A 17,857-nucleotide genomic window follows, 5' to 3' on the forward strand; every position below is an offset into this window, starting at 1 on the left:
GACCATGACGCTATACATATTGGAATGACAGCCGGTTTAATTATACCTCCATAGGGACAGTGGTGTCTCAGCGTTCCTAAACACAAACACCCCAAAACTGAACTGAAGTTTAGCCGAAAGTAGAGACATGGATGCAAGAAATGTTCCAAGTAGTCACGTATCAAAAAATATTTTTTTGTCTAAACAATCTGTTGCAAAGGTTTGAGAAGAGTTGAGGTCGTTTTCTGGCACAGATGATGAGAGACTGGCATGGTCTGAAGGAGGGCGCAGGGACCCCTATTATTTTGTTATAGAGACTTTGGGATCCTACTGGATGGGCATAGATCTCTATGGAAATATTGAAAATTGTTATTCTTGAAGGGACTTTTTATGATTGGTTAAATTAAGCCTTTCACACTTATAGCTAACAGGCTAAGACATAATGGAGCGAAGGCAGGAATCTGTAAAGACAGAGACGGAATCGAAATATGTGTAGGATGTTTTGAGTAACCCTGGGCGTAGTTTGCGTAGTAGCGCTACGCATAGCTACGCGAAGTGCACTTTGCACTACGCACGCTACGCGTAGCTACGCGAACTTCGTAGTGCAGTAGGGAAATGCTGCTCGCACTAATGACACAGTGCGGCTGCTTGTCTGCACTGTGCAATCATTGCAAACGGCATCTTTCACAGTGCAAGTGGTCGTTTTCTGCCGCTCGAGTAGATTTGCACTCGAGCGGCAGCTTTCTCAACGCGGACTGGTAGTTTCTCATCTGGAGCAGTCGTGAGCATATGCAACTACTTGCAATGAGAAACCTGACCTCTCCAAGTTGAGAATCTTGCCGGGAGGTTTATTTTCCAAGCTCGCAATCGGCAACTTGATGTTGCTGATCGCGAACGAGGAAAAAGTCTCGCCGGGATGTTGATTTTGCTCAATTGCAGTCACCAACTTGACGTTGAGGACCACGAGCAAGCAAAAAATGCCCACTACGCTACGTGTTTTTGCACTATGTTACATGCAATTCTCGTAGTGCGTAGTACCGTAAACTACACATGCTCTGCGAGCGTAGCGTGGTACTTGGACCAGGGTTAGTTTTGAGACCATTACATAGCCAGGCCACGGCTATCCTCAGTTGTTATTTGAGATGCTATATAATAAACCAATATTTAAACCAATGTACGTAAGCTGTTTCATAGTAATGAGTCTACATTGCAACTTATAGTAAATGCAATGAGTGTTAAGTAAATAGTTGATGATGCCCTACTGTACATAGGAAATAGCAGTCACTGAAAATTACAAGAGTGTAAAAAGTTCTATTTTTGAATAACCATTTGTTAGGTGTGTATATACACGTGAAACGGCTAAATGCAGTCACTTGAAGTAAAGGTATCCAGTGGGTAAAGTGGGCTAGTTCACTGACCTATATATTTTGCTGTAGTACAGTAAGGATTATTTGAGTGACATTTGAATGGAATGATGGCGAAAGTGTTGATTTAGAGCAGTTTTTGTCACAGGAATAAAAAGTCCCAGTCAGAAAAAGACAGACTCAGGTGCAGAGCCAGCAAAGCAGCATCAGGCCTTGCTGGTGGTGAAGTGAGAGCTGGGAAAAAGAATTCTTGGTGCTAGTGAGAGTAGAGGCCCCACATTAAAAGCTGTGCTCTCTCTGACACAACCCTTACATCTAGTTTCCTAGCATAAAAGCCCCAGAGCAAAATTCATGGCATTGGAAGGAGCTGTTATTCTAGCCCCCTTCACTCTCCTGACATGGGATGAGATGGTGGGCTGGGATGATGCTGCTGGGAAATGGACAGGAAAATGGGGTGTAATGGAAAGCAGGTGTCAAAGGCATGAGAGGAAGGGGGACATGGAAGGTGTGCCATTGGGTGAGGAGGGACAGTAGAACTAGTTTCACAAAGGTAGGAGGAGAACCGTTGCCACAGGTGAAGGAGAGAAGCAAGCGAATAGATGAGAAGGGGGGGAGGAGTAGAGCTAGTGCCTACTTGCCAATAAATGCAATTCAGACAGGAGACTCATGTTTTCTTAAACCAAAAATTGTTTTAATTTGTCTGCCTTCTACCTGAAATCTTCTCTGCTTCAATAGAAGTGAATGGCAGGAATATATTCTGCCATTCACAAGAGCAGGTCCCTGTGCCAACTCCCCCTCGCTGCCTAAGTTTTTTGTTTTGGTATTTGCCCACTTGCCCTCTGTTTCCATTTGTGCTGGTCTTCACTGTTATTTCTTGCCTTTTGCTACTTTAAACTTTGTGCCTATTTTCTTTGCCTTTTGTCAATTTTAATTCATGCCTGTTATCTTTGTGACTTTTGCTTGTGTTCTTTTTGGTTCTTTTTTGCCTCTTTGCTTGTTACTTTTGTCATTTGTGTTCAGCTGCGCCAGATGCTCGCTTTGCCACCACTCTGGCCTCTAACACTCCCTGCCTCCCAGCACCTATCCCATGGTTTACTTAAAGCAGGCCACAGTGTGCCCACACTGCCAGCGCACGAAAGGTGCACCTGGACCTTGCCAAGTACCAGGAACCCTGGATCTCCCACCACCCACAGCAACTCCTGTGCCAAGCTTAGATCCCTGGACTCCAGACTTAACAACAACAACTGCTGCCACACATCTCCACGCTCAACAATAAGACTGTCACTGTCTCTTCTCCTGCAACACCGAAGCACCTGCACATGCAACCACCCCTACCACACAAACCACTACTATACCTGAACTACACCACCGCCTCCTGCTCAATATCCGATCGCTCGGCACACACGAAACCGAGATCTGAGACATCACCACCTCCACCTCGATGATGCCATCTTCCTCACCGAAACCTGGCTCCAACCGGCATCTGCATCTTACATCGCTGCAGCCACACACAGTGGCTGCAGGATTGCCCACTGGGATCGCATCAAGAAACATGGAAGTGGAACTGCTATTATCCACAAAGAAAACATCCATTGCACCACCACCATGGACATCACCATCCCTATCATGGAACACCTCAACTTCCAACCCAAAACAGACAGAACAACAACCATCAGAGGCACCCTCGCCTACAGACTCTCAGGACCATGCCAGGAATTCTGTGATGCCATCCACGAATTCATTGCACCACAAGCGATCAACACCAAACTCTACATCTTTCTCAGTGACCTCAACTTTCACCTTGACAACCCTACAACACCAACACAGTCAACCTCCTTGAAAGCATGAACATCGGCCTCACCTACCCCACATAAAAAGCAGGACACAATCTCAACCCTATTTTTAAAGCCAGCAACAGAGTGAAGTACAACCATGTCAACGATTTCCCCGGACAGACCACTCAATTGTCCACTTCACCATCATAGTAGGTTCCAACACTGCTACCAAGCTGCCCAGCACCACACACCACAGCTGGAGCAAAATATCCAGGGGCCAATGGACCTATGCCCTCAACACCTCCCATAATGACCTCTCCACCAACCTTGAGCTGGCTGTCAAGGACTTCACCACCTGATCACTGGCTGTGCCAACAAACTCACCCCCATGCGACACACCAAGCTCAAAATACCCATTAATCATGCCAGTTGGTACACCTTGGAACTGAGAACCATAAAACAAAAATGCAAGCAAATAGAAAGGCAATGGCACACCAGCAATAAGTCCACAGACCGCACTGCCATCAAGACATCGCTCCACTATCATCAACTCCTGAAAGTGACAAAAAAGAACTCCCTAGCTGACCGTATCTAAGCCAGTTCCAACTACAGCAAAGAACTTTTCAGCTTCTTCAAGGATTTCTCCAACCCCTCAGGAACTGAAAACATCAACGCCCCTTCCCAAGATCTCTACGACACCCTGGCAAACTTTCTCCATGACAAGATCTCCACCATCTTCGAACACTTCAAACCCCACTTACCGCCACTGACATTCTCGGCCTCCTCACCCCCACTGGTGCAAGCTCCGACCTCTGAATTATCGCTTGGGACCATCTCACCAAATAGAGCACCACAGCCATCAAATACTCCACCCACTCAGGAGCACCCACAGACCCTTTCCCACAACGCATTCAACCTTGGATACAAGTCTATCAGCAACTAGCTCACCACCATCTTCAACACATCCATCACCTCGGCCACCTTCCCAGAAGAATGGAAACATGCTGAACTCAAACCCATTCTCAAGAAACCGTCCGCTGACCATAACAATCTCAAGAACTACCAGCCCATCTTTCTGCTCCCCATTCCCACTAAGGTCCTAGAAATGCCTTTGACCTTCATCTCATGGAATACCTGGAGAACAACTACCTTCTGGACCATACCAATCTGGATTCTGCACAAACTGCAGCCAGAAAGGGCCCTGATCACAGCCACTGATGACATTAGATCCCTCGTAGACCATGGAGAAACAGCCACCCTAATCCTCTTCAACTCCTCAGTAGCATTTGATACCGTGTCCCACCATACCCTGATCAAAAGGCTACATCAGAACAGAATCCAAGAGGATGCCCTCAATTGGATCGGATCCTTCCTCACAGGGAGAACCCAGAGAATCTGCCTTCCACCTTTTATCTCGGAACCCAAGAACATCATCTGCGACGTCCCTCAAGGGTCATCCCTCAGCCCGACTCTGCTCAATACCTACATGACTGCCCACAATCAACATTTCTAGACCCCATGGACAGAACATCATATCCTATGCAGACGAAACCCAGATCAACCCCTTACTATTTCATGACCCATCTACCACGAGTACAAACGCCTCCCCTTGGACCGACTTCTGGTGGCCTGCCAAACTAGGACGCTCACCCACTCCTACAGACCACACCCGGAACCTCAGCATCATCATGGACATTAAGCTGACCATGAAAAACGAGATCAATGCAGTCACTTCAGCCTCCTTCCTCACAGTTCGCATGCTGCGAAAGATCTTCAAATAGCTCCCAGTCAGCACCAGGTGTACCGCTACTCAAGCCCTCACCACCAGTTGCCTGGACTATGGCAACACACTCTACACAGTAATTACCACAGACCTCCTGCCAAGACTCCACATCATACAGAACTCCATGGCCAGACTCATCCTCGACCTCCCCAGATGGACCCACATCATCCCACACCTCAAGAAACTCCACTGGGTCCTTGTCCACAAGAGATGTCAATTCAAGATGCTGACCATAGCCTACAAAGCTCTGAACAATCAAAGATCAACATACACCAACCACCGCCTGAGCTTCCACCAACCCTCCAAAAAACCTGCGCTCCGCCTCCCTCCCATTTGCCCATACCCCTTGCATCCACCGAAGCAAAATTGGAGGTCACTCTTTTCCTAACTTGCAGCGCAGTCCTGGAACAACCTCCCCTTCCACCTCCAGACTTCACCCTTAAGTGAGGAATTCACACAGTGATTCAAGACCTGAATGTTGAACTGATTCCTCCCAAGCAGCTTGGCTTTCAGTGCCAGGATACCCTCCTGGGTGAAAAGCCACGCTCTAGTAATCCGAAATGATTGACGATTGATTGATTCTTCTGATATATTTTTTTAAACCTCCCACTTTCCTCTTTTAAAATATTGACATGTATGCTAGTGCCAGAGGGGGAGGAAGGGGCAGAAGAACAGGTGCCAGAAATGGACATAAGGGAGAAGAACAGGTGCCACAGGGCGGAGAGGTATTATATAAATGCAGTGGCGGCTGGTGACATTTGAAAGTGGTGAGGCGTAAAATTATTGGTGTAGCACACCGTGCGAGCGAGCACAGCGAGCGAGCCTGAACCACCTAAGGAGGGTTCGTGGGGGGTTTCCCCCCGAGAAAATTTTGAAAAATGAGCAGGCAAATGGTGGATTTTCAAGACTTTCGGAAGCCATTATGCTTAACAGAAACAGGCCACTGCCTCCCCTAAAACTATAATCAGTTCCAAGGCCTCATGAATAAACCATTCTAAATTGCAATAAACCACAATTAATTTTAACAATGTTGCATAAACAGGTTGGATCTGTCTACTGACCCAGTGCCCACGTGAGATAAAGTGGCATTCAAGCTAGCCCATCAGAGTAAAATGCCTACTTTTTCCACATAGAATTGAATATCATATTGGTTAGTGTTCATTTTTTGAAACTCAATATCATGCATAAAGGCACCATGTATAAACCAAAAACACATAACATACAGAGATAAAATATATACATGCAACACATAAAATGTTTTCCCTACCTACATCAGGCTGTGGAGGATAATTTGATGCAGCCGTTCTGGATATGTGAATTTGAATTGCCAATAGTTCTGATGTTAGCAGGTTAATGCAATAGTGTTTTATTGTAAAGACATGTAATACTAGTGAGAAGAATTAAAATGTGCAGCCATGTAAAAGTTTCTGCAATATGCTTTAAATAAACATTTTAAATTGTAAAAAATATCCATTGAATAGAATATGATTAGAAGAGCACAGGTGCTTCCTATCAGGCATTTGTATTTGGAACTGGTATAGACGCCCTGTTTAGTTTTAATGCACATCATAAGAACATGTGATTCTTATAGACATAAAGAAAAAGTACTATTGCCAGTTAATAAAAAAAGTTCCATTGGCTTTGAATTACTGTAACACACACAACACATAAGTATAATTAAAACAAATAAAAAGAATAGTGGGAAAAAACATTGGGACCCATAGAGGATTAGTGTTGAATTAGTATAGTGAAACATGAAAGTACATTTTAAGTAGTGGATAGGTTAGTCAGTTATTTGGATTTGGGATGATAGCGTTTTACCAGTTAATCTATGCATTCCATTTGTGTTGCACGAAACATATTGTGACAGAAATTATAATAAAAAAATATTTTTCATTTCCATTTTACTTTTGTGTTCAGATGGTGCATGGACTGTGATTCAGAGACGCATACACGGATCACTAGATTTTAATCAGACCTGGACAAGATACGTGAATGGCTTTGGTCACCTAAATGGTAAAAACATTTGTTTCCTCCTTACAAGTGCACAGAAACAAATACAATCATATTCATAAAAAATACTCAACCTTTATAGGCTCAATATTTTAGGCAAGTTCCATATTACATGGACACTATGGAATAACGAGGTGTTAACTAATCACTTTTGATTGCGTATATACTTTGCAAAGTCTCTTTCCTGATAAGTATATAGACACACATTCATGCTCTTGCTCAAAATGGCCATTCTTATTTTGGACACTGATTTTAAAAGGAGTGTTCTCAAACAAATAGATACACTGCGTCCAGTAAAGAGTAAATAATGGCATGTTAGGGCTTGACCTGTGTTGTAAAACATCTACTTACCCAAGTGATCTTCCTATCATTTGCAACGAATCACAGCCCAACGCACCCTGACTGCCTGACAACACCTATATTTATACTGGTTAATCATATACCATGGCCAAGAAAAACACCTCAAACAAATAACTGAACAGCTGAAGACAGCACCTTCCAATCAGTAGACCACTTCCATTCCACCGAAAGTTTTAATTGACATTGAATTTAGATTCATGTGGATAAAATATCTTCAGAACAAAATGTGTAAGATATTTGAAAAGAAAATACAAACATTCTAATCAGTACACAAAATCTAAAATAACAGAGAAACTACAAAAGGCTTCATAGAGATTTTCCCAACACGAAATCTTACAAATAATATCAATGATTGACAGTATTTCACTGCATCAGAAAACAATTTCTGTAACAGAAGAAATGTGTAAGTCTAATTTTGGCTAAGGGTTCAGGCTAAGGGATTTGGACAACCATGTAAACATTCCACTCGTTTTTTGTGCCTTACTGCCCCCTGTTCCACTCGTTTTCCCTTCGTTTTTTGTACTCTTCTGCCCTCTGTTCCACTCGTTTTTATGTGCCCTTCTGCCCTCTGTTCCACTCGTTTTTTGTGCCCTTCTGCCTTCTGTTCCACTCGTTTTTGTGCCTTTCTGCTGCCCTCTGTTCCACTCGTGTTTTGTGCCTTTCTGCCCTCTGTTCCACTTCATGATTTTCCCCTTGTTTTTTGTGCCCTTCTGCCCTCTGTTCCACTCGTGTTTTGTGCCTTTCTGCCCTCTGTTGCAAACTAAACTAGCTCCCTTTATTCCTCCGCTCCACCATGGAATAACACTAGTCTACACTAACATAACACACACGGTGCAGCAGGCCTATAATAAGTTAAAAACTGCCCGCCTGGGGGGCCCTACCTGCCCGAGTAGTTCACATTCTCTACTGTACTCCGGTCCGGACAGCAACCGTTACCTGGCAGCCTGCAACCAAAATGGATGGACTAGGCCTTCTGCCCTCTGTTCAACTCGTGTTTTGTGCCTTTCTGCCCTCAAACTAAACTAGCTCCCTTTATTCCTCCGCTCCACCATGGAATTGGAATAACACTACACTAACATAACACACGCAGTGCAGCAGAAGTAAAAAACTGCCCGCCTGGGGGGCCCTACCTGCCCGAGTAGTTCACAAGTCTCTACTGTACTCCGGTCCGGAAAGCAACCGTTACCTGGCAAAATGGATGGACTAGGCTGCTGCTGCAGGGCACGACCGGTCCGCTTTCCTTCAGACAGAGGCTCTGACCTTGACCTCGGCTACGACGGCTAGTCTCCGCTCCTGAAAGTCCGTCTGCATAAAATGGCTGCTACTTCTCCTCCAAGGCTCCAACTGCAAAAGCATGCGCGGGAAGAAGTGTCTGAGTCTGCGCAGACGATCCCTATCCCAACTCGTCCCAGGGTGGGTCTCGCCACGCCCTGTGATGAGTTGGGAGGGGGTGGGATGACACGATAGCAAGCTCTCCTCCACTCTCTGATTGACGTGGAGACGTTAGCAATCCCGGGCTTGTATTAAAAACGCCCGGGGCTAACTTAATCTCCACACCATCAGGGGGTGGAGACTTGGCCTCCAGGCAATGTCTTTGCCGAGCTGATGACATCACAGCCTTGAGGGCTGTGAGGTTCTCAGCCGGCAAAGATATAGCAGGCTTCTTTGGGCCCCGGAGCAGCAAATCAATCAGTGGACGTCACGTAATGTATAATAAACTTGGTGCAGCGGTATTGGTAACTGGGGCTGGGCAGCAGACTCAGAGACAGTGCCCCGTGTTCTTTGGAATTTATTTTTTACAGAAATAAATAAACGTGATCTAAATCCTCTCTACTGATTGATTGAACATAAACTGTGCAAATTACCTGGGGCGGAGCCCCGACGCCCGCAAAGAGAAACCGCCACTGTATAAATGAGAGAACAAGGAGACCCTAAAGGTCAGACGAGACCAAGGGGAAATGTCTATTGGAAAAAACAAGGGTCGCATACAAGTAGAATAAGCAAAATAACCCAATTTCAACAATCAATAATTGGGGTATAAGCGTGTTTAAACAGAATAGAAAAATTGATTAAAGCAATAATATACTGCACAATTAATACAAAAGGTGAGTGAGCAAAACGTGACGAGGTACAAGGAAATCAGCCGATTTCCTGACCCTAGGCAAGTGACTTAAAAGGGTGACTTTTATATATGTGGAAATATAAATGAAAAAAGTCACAATCAGTTAGCATCTCATAATCAGTAATATAATACAAATTGAAGTATAGAGTTAGAGATATGTGTCGACGACGTTTCGATCCCTGAGAGATAGTGGGATCTCATCAGGACTAGGCGATGGAACGAGTGCCTGGGAAGTTTACAAGAAGAATCAAAGACGGAAATGATGTTGACCATGAGCTGTCAGTCCGCTAAATCAGGAGGTGGGAAGCTGCAGCAGAAGCACGTCGGTAATGAGCCTGCAGCTGGAGACCGGGCCGGAAAAATCCGCCCCAACCCACACCGGGGCAGGTGAAGGTCTGCTGAGAGGTCTGCAAGGCGGCACGAGGGGGCTGTGAACTTGAGCCGCTAGTGAAGGGGCAGATGATGTGGTCCAGATGAGGAGAGCCGGTCATCACGTCTGTGATAGGGAGCAATAAAGGGCCACACGCAGCACGATATCTGCATAGGAGGCCAGAAGCAGGGGGGGCTGGTCAATACCGAGCCTGGCTGGGGCAGAACAGTCTCAACGATGAGAGGGACATCAAAATGGCAGCCGAGGGAGGCAAAGATGTTTGAATGCCAACTGAGTTGTTTGGCCAGTTTACATACCAGCTGAGTCTCTGTCTCCAGCAATGTCTTCCTCCTGGCTGTGCTTCAGTGAGGTAAACACTGCCTGCAAAGTATGCTTGTAGTGGTGTCAGAGGCCAGGCAGAGTAATAAAGAGAGGAATAAAACAGCTGTCTACTGATCACTGCATTTTATTAGTTCAACTGTATCAAAGAGTCAATAAGGAGGGTTCTTCCACCCGCTAGAATTTGCTGGGCCTTTGGTAAAAAGAATTTGGATTTTAACAAAAGTCCTGATTTCACATTATTACAAATGGGCACACCCTGGATGATCAGTAGAAAAGAAATCAAACCTCTAGTTATAGGGGAGTACTTTTCAGTTTTCTACCACTGGATCTTTCACAGACTCACTTGCTCGCAATCTTATGGTTATATGTTGTACACTACTGCTTGTCCTACTTTTCTTCCCAATCTAGGCTGCAGATCAGGGTAGTAGTGTTTCGAGAAGGATCACCTTTACGTTGCTATCTTGCAAATGCCAACCGACTGGGCACCTGTGAAGAGGACAGCAGTTGCAGCCAAGCCTTTAATAACGTGTTTTCAAACTCCAATTGGCAAAAGACTGCTAGAATTCGAGATACATATGATGGTGATTGTCAGAGTACATCTAGATAGCCCCTCTTTGGACAAGACCTGGCTTTTATTTCTGTTCCTAAACCATACAATCAGCTTAGTTGTAGGTCTAAAGTATTTTTTTCTGTTGAGGAACTGAATGCAATACTTTGTTGAATATGAAATTAGGTTGTAAAAAAAATGCTGGCAGAACAATCCATAGTGTCAGTCAGCACTTTAGAAATTCATTTTGAGTTTATTCTCAATATAATCTATTCTTAAAGAAATGAATTACAGCACTGAAACTTTCAAGGAGGACTGCATTAAGCCAACCACCAGTAGCTCAGTGACCTAGCATTAGGACATATTATTAAAATTAAGTGTAGGAAAGCAGTCCACAGTTACCAAGGCGTACAGTGAAAAATAAACTAAATAGTGGTGAGGGGATTAAAAATGTCTTTAGTGTTTCAAAAATGATTTATTTGGGTGATCACTTAGGACATATTATTAAAATTAAGTGTAGGAAAGCAGTCCACAGTTAATTGTGTGGTAACTGTGGACTGCTTTCCTACACTTAATTTTAATAATATGTCCTAAGTGATCACCCAAATAAATCATTTTTAAACCCCTCACCACTATTTAGTTTATTTTTCACTGCACGCCTTGAACTCACATATCCTGAGGAGGCATTCGGCCTCTTCAGTGGGGCCCAATGATGAAGCATGTCATCACCAGGTGGTGAGTGAGGGCTTTCCTATAACGTCCTGAGTGAGGCCGTTCCCCCCCCCCCCCACCCCCCCCCCTTTTGTTGCTGCTTCTTCGAGTGGTTCCGTTGAAACCATATGACACTCTTTAATTGCCTTTTGCCAGAGATGCTGAACCTCTTGTGACAGTTTTGGGTATTTCATTACCACCCTGCTTGGTTATAACAGAATGTTGTCCTACTGTCTATCCAAGTATGGACATACACATTTGCGATAAAAAAAATAGGTTTTGAAGATAAGTTTTATGGTGCCTAGCTCTAGTAGATTGATTTGTAGCGTGGGTTCCTGAGGTGCTCAAATGCCGCTTATGAAGAATTTTGCAGGTGAGACCCTTTACAGGCATCTTTCCTGAGGAAATACTGACGTTCCAGTGAATGGCGCAACTGGACCATCAAGATGTTGGGTTGAGGTGCATTCTCCTGAGAGTGCGGAGGGTGTGCTTCACTATGATTTTCAACCCATGTATTCCATTTGGGGTGCACATGGAATAATCATTTGAGAGTGAAGGTGAAATTACTTTTGGATTTACAAGGGCACCATCCATCAAAACTGGAAACAGTGTAGGTCACAGTGGTTTTGGTTGTCATAATCTGTTGAAATTTTCAGAGGTGGGCTTGTGTGAGTGAAAGGTAAATCTTTACCTGCTCGACAGCAATGCGGTAGGAATATGTAGTTCTGCAGTCCACTGGAGAAGCTAAGGAACAAATTAGAGGCAACAGGGAAGGTTGCTAACTTTTTTCATTTGGCAAATAAAACAAAAAAAGTCATGGCCAAGAATACACCAAAATAAAATAAGGTTTCAAATACAGAATGCTCAATGAGTGACTTAATTGTTCTTGGTCCTTGCACTTTGGGCCCCAGACTGTTCTCTTCACCTAACTTCGGAAGTGATATTTTTACCCCAGCCGTGTTCAAATAGTTCTTTTGGCTTGTCTTAGTTCCTTAAGGTTATCAAAAGTGTAGATATCCAAGAGTTCCTCCTTCCACGAAGCAACACAAGGTGGAGTTGGAGTCTTCAAGCGTCTAGCTACATGTAGATGCCCAACTAGAATTGCTATAAAAGCAATTATAAATTGCATACATCTATTAGGTCCCAGTTATATTAACATTGTGTTGTTTCAAACTTGGTAGCCCTTAACAGCAGTAGTTGCTTCTACGGGACAGCATTAGTCAGGCTTGGGGGTGAAAAACAACTGAAGAAAAAAAAGCAATCAGAAAAAAGCTTAAACTTACCTGCCAGCCTCTGCTTCTCCTCCGTCCTTTTCTTCTGGCGTCCATGCAGGCAGCAGGAAAAGGAAGCACCAAGGCTTCCAGACTCAGCTAGCCAATCATGACGCTGCTTATTGCAACATCGCAATTGGTCTGAGCACCATGGTTTGGTGCTCAGATGGGGACTATGAGCCTGGGCATGTTCCCAACCCAGGCTGTGCAACACAGCCCAGTGGAAAACATGCTAAGTGTGCATGATGGTTTGGCAGGCCAAACAATCATGCACACTTAGAGGGTGCCCTCCACTCCTACCCCTGCTCTGTGGGCAGTCCAGCCCACCCCACCCCTACAGAGGAGTACTGAAACATAAGTGATAAGAGCATGCTGTTATTATCATTTTATTTTTCCTGTGGGGCATCTCCTCCACCATGGCGTAGGAGACACCCCTGCTTAACAGAGAAACGCGTAGACTACTATTCCATCGGATGATACTGCCCCCTGACAGTTGGGGATGAAGCAAGCACTTGAGATGTGGGAAGTGAGAAGTCCTTCTGTGTTGACATGTGGCAGGCCATCAGTCATTGACGAGACTCAGCTCCTTCAGAGCTAGGGTGACTGCCATCCCATGTGAACAAAGTAGAGAGTGTCGTTCCTCGACAGTCAGGTTTTTTGCAATCCCCTGACAATAGTATTGGGTCCCTTCTCTTGAAAGTAAATTTGTGTTGCAATTTATTGAGAGCAGGGTAGGGTTCCATGCCTTTGGAGATAAGAAAAGTATAAACATGTGGTCTTTTGGTGAGCTGGTAAGCTTGATATGTTTATTTGGGGTGTTGAGGGAGGAGTACAAAATAAAGGAAGAAAAATGAAAGAAATATATGGTCCCGTACCGTTTTTCCAGTGCTTCTTTCTCCATTGCAATATCGGCCTCCATCTCATCTACCGAAGGTAGCTTGTTTAATCCTGGAAGAGAAGTGATTCTTTGGTAAGTAGGGGTGCCATACAAGCTACTTTAAATTTCAAAACATTAGCTGTGGTGAGGGATAACATTAGTTGTGATGAAATTCACTGGGGCCGATTCACAAAGGTAAAGTTAAACCAAAGGTCTACCTTAGATGAAAAGTCTAACTTTACTAATTTAGTATTCACAAAGGTAAGTCACTACTAGCAACTTTACCAAAGTTACTACTACTAAGTTTACAAGTAGTAAAGATATTAGTAGTATCTTACCTTTGTGAATACCAAAAAGTAAAGTTAGACTTTTGGTCTGAGTTGACTTTTAGTCTAACTTTACCTTTGTGAATTAGGCCCGGTACGTACAACAAAGAGATATTTCAATGTAATGCAAGTGAAATAATAATTGAGAACATACTACACAGTATGAGAACTATAATCTCGGATTGGTCAAAATGTGTCTTCTCACAAAGTTCTCGAGGGAAGACCCAGCAGAATTTGTCTATTGAAAATATGGCCCAATCTGAATTTTGCTGCTTGGAATGGGGCACAACTTGCAGTATTACAGTGTTAACACCCATTCTGAGATGCAGTACTCAGGATGGGGAGGTAATACAGTTTCCCATAAATACCATGCACTAAAATATCAGGATTTGCTGGGTGTCTCAATATTGACACCAAATATTGGTATACTCGTAATGAGACCCTAAGTGTTATGAGGTCAAGTGCCGACTTGATTGACTGACAGCCCAATTTAAAGTTTTGCAGACTCTGGGGCAGATTTACAAGCCCCTTGCGCTGCTTTTACGCCGCCGTTGCGTCACTTTTGTGACGCAGCAGTGGCGCAAAAGATGCGCCATGGTGCGGGGTATTTACAACGTGACGCATCTCCCAGATGCATCACGTTGTAAAGCCCTGCGCCAGAAGAGGCGTACCATCGCAGGGGGAGGCGTTCCGGCGCAGGAATGCCTCCCAAAAGTGGCTGAGTGAAATCTACAAGATTTCACTCAGTCACTTTTGGGCCCATGCTGCGTCAAAACCCTGCGCCTGCTTGAAGCAGGCGTAAGGATTGACTCAGCATTGTGCACATAGGCCCCACTGATCATTGCTGGAGATGCGTCGCGCTTGAGACGCAACTCCAGCAATGCGCCGCTTTTACGGCACAGATGCGTGATGCATCTGTGCCGTTTTTGCCCCATGGTGCACCACATTGTAAATGCGGCGCACAAGGGTGGTGGAGCTGCGGCGTACAATTACTGGCGCAACCCTGCCGATATGCAGGGATGCGCCAGTAATTGTAAATCTGCCCCTAAGTACTCTGCCGCAAACGTGATGCAGTACCCTGTCTGCCAAACTCTTGATCTGCCTGCCTAATTTAGAGATGGGGTGATGTTAAGTGGTCAGTCCATGGAATGCCTGTTGGCTCTGTTGATGGATACTCCCTCCAGCGGCTGACGGAGTGGGGATCTCGGAGGAAGGACATTACACTGTCAGCTTTAATTAGGGTAGACTGTGTAACTTATTCTCCCCATCTGTCATTTCCAGGAAAGTCATGCTGGTGCATGGTGTGTGGGTCATTAGTTTTTTGTTTTTCTGAAAGAAACTCCCACTTTGAGTGTTTGTTTTCGAAAACCCAAAACATTTTTACAAGTTTGTTTAACGGCTGTCATTACTGATGGCCCCCATCTACCCAAATTTTCAATCATTGAAAGTGTACCGAGATTGCTACTGGGCAGGCAGGCATCTCTAAATTTGATGGGTGGTAGTCTGTTAGGATGGTGGAGGTAATTTCTTCCCCCACCCTGGAGATAGAGTACTGTCCGTCAAACACTAAATCAGGCCCTGAGTTTAGATGGGGCATAGCCCTTCATAAATCCAGTGGATGTGCAATAAACATAATACAACACCAAATCCACTTAAGCTTATTGGCCTTACTTTGTGTCCTATGAGTAGTTGCGCCACCTGTGGAAATGCCAGCGACACACCAACACTGCACCATATTGCAAAAATTACATTGCACAAATAATTGACAGTTCAACTTCTACTAATGAAAATAGAGAAGAATAGATCAAAAATCAAAGTAGAATGTTTTCCACGAATAATAACTACCTTACGACTTGCGTGTATATCTATTGTTGTGATTATATCATTAAAGCACTCTATAAAATATAATTCCATCCAGGTTTGCAATATTTAATATTATTTTAATTAAATAGTCTTATCAATAGAATTTTCCAAAATAAAAAGGGGTTTGAAAATCAGGCTTCATTTTCCCTTCCGATGGTCTTTAGTAATTGGAGGACAGAAGGGCGTAATCCTTCTCGCTATCTCTTTGCCAACTTGGTCGTGCTTGCATTTTTATGGGTGGGTTTAGACAGCAGAGCTGTCAGACAGCCCTATTGCCAGTGCCACTGGAAATACTCCACAATTGAGGACTAAATTACGATTCAGAGTTAATTGAATTATGCAATTAGAAAGGGCAAGTTAGGAAGTAGAACTGTTTCACTCTTTTGTTAATTTAACTACTATTAATAGTAGATAATGTTACTGCATAATTGTGGTTAACGACTATGTTCTACTTAGATGTGTAAGAATTTGTAAATTGTAAATATAATTCATTATTGCCAAGTCTTTTTTGTTAGAGAGAGTGCTGACGGGGAAATACAGTGAACCGTAAATTTAGCTTGCATTATTGACAGTGGTTAAAAAACAGAACACGTGTACACGTAGTTGCCAACTCAATATGTTTTTGCCCATCTAGGTTGCTCCCAAAACTCTCCTTGCTCATATGCAAAAATGTGCAGATAGATGGAGGTAAGATTAGTGATTACTTGTTTTCAAAGGTAAATTAACCAAGTAATATTTGAAAGTTGAAAAAATATGAACTAAGATTGCCAGCAGTTTTGGTAAATCATTGTCCTTTTTAAAGCACAACGTTAAATATTATTTCTCTAAGGCGTCATTAAATAAAGCGTGTTTGATGGAGAATCAGCATAAGAACAATATGGGCCGAAAGATAAACGTATATATAAGGGACACGTTCCTAAAGAAAGGGACCAATGGGCTCTCTTAAGTCTGTCACCTTTCGTGGGTGCCCATTTACAGCTCAGGAATTCACAGTTTTGCAGAAGTGGGTCTGATTACCTGGAAGACTTGCAGGTTTCCATGAGTACTCCTATTCATTTTTGTGAGTTCCATTTTTGCATGAGCAAATCTACAGCCACATATTCCCTGATGTGCAAATCCGCTGAGCAAGTGCAAATTCACTTGCTGAAACATGTTTTCATTTTTCTCTGGGGGAAAGATATTTTACCCCATTGTGAAACTCCTTTCCCAATAGCACCAGATTTTTTGGGAGGGGTCCCTGCCCACTCTGGAAACGGATTTATTTATTCTCTTGTTAGAAATAAATTTCCGACATTTTCAAAGTTAGGATGGGCTTAGAAAGGGGTTGAATACCTTAATAAATCACGCTCGAGCTTATGTGCAAGTTCAAATGGAATTCTATCACCAGCATTACCACTTTCTTCCTACTTTCAGCCGCTATAAACAGATGTACTTACATGAAAATCTTCATTCCAATAAATCCTTCTATACATGCAAAACTACCGTTGCACCTTTAAGGCTAGTATACACAGACCAAAAGCTTTGAAAACCAAACCCATAATAGTTTGACTCTGACAACCTTGCAGATTTAATCTCAATGTAAAACTTAAATGGCCAGTCATTGAGATAGCACTTGGTATATTTTCAGTGTATGGCAAACAAGGGAACTGAGGCCGAGTGACCTGAAGTGATAAGTCCAAGAATTACACAGTGTGGTCAAGTGAAGGTCAGACTGTGGGCAGTCTCTTTGTTCCTCGGTTGGCAACCGAGGAACTGGACTGCAACCACAATCTGGCTTTACATAAAGTAATAGTTTGTAAAATTGAGTGAATGCTTAAAATGTATTTTCCAGGGTATTTCAAAAGGCACCTCCTCAGAAACTAAAGTAAGAAGGAGAAAACTACTTCAGTTATAGATCAATGATTTAGCCATTCCTATCCTGTAATCAGGTGTCAGGCACAATGAAATTGCTGACATATTCAGACCTCCTGCCATGACCTTACATATAGTATACTCCTTCCCTAAAACAAGTAGATATTGTGTGAAATTCCACACTCCTGTGCTCAGAAATGTTCGTGGTTCTTTTTGTTTAGTGAGTTTCGATCCATTTGAGTTAGAAAAAATGCTTTGGTAAAATATGCAAATTAGGAAGTAGATGCTGGATTATGTGGCACA

The 17,857-nt window shown here is 43.6% G+C and overlaps 1 protein-coding gene across 4 annotated transcripts in view; it reads right to left on the minus strand.

Annotated features, from left to right (window-relative positions):
* The window catches only part of LOC147747929 (flavin-containing monooxygenase 5-like), a 289,847-nt gene that overhangs the window by 15,062 nt on the left and 256,928 nt on the right, over positions 1–17,857 (minus strand). For all 4 annotated transcript variants that reach the window (XR_015308464.1, XM_086956927.1, XM_086956922.1 and 1 more), the window contains one exon: positions 13,513–13,585. Coding sequence is in view for 3 of the 4 variants with exons in the window: in XM_086956927.1 (XP_086813053.1) it covers positions 13,513–13,585 (73 nt within the window). In the remaining variant the exon portion in view is untranslated. The remainder of the gene's footprint in view (positions 1–13,512; positions 13,586–17,857) is intronic.

This window comes from Lissotriton vulgaris, chromosome 1_1 (genome assembly GCF_964263255.1).
Source record: "Lissotriton vulgaris chromosome 1_1, aLisVul1.2, whole genome shotgun sequence".
Taxonomy (NCBI): Eukaryota; Metazoa; Chordata; class Amphibia; order Caudata; family Salamandridae; genus Lissotriton; species Lissotriton vulgaris.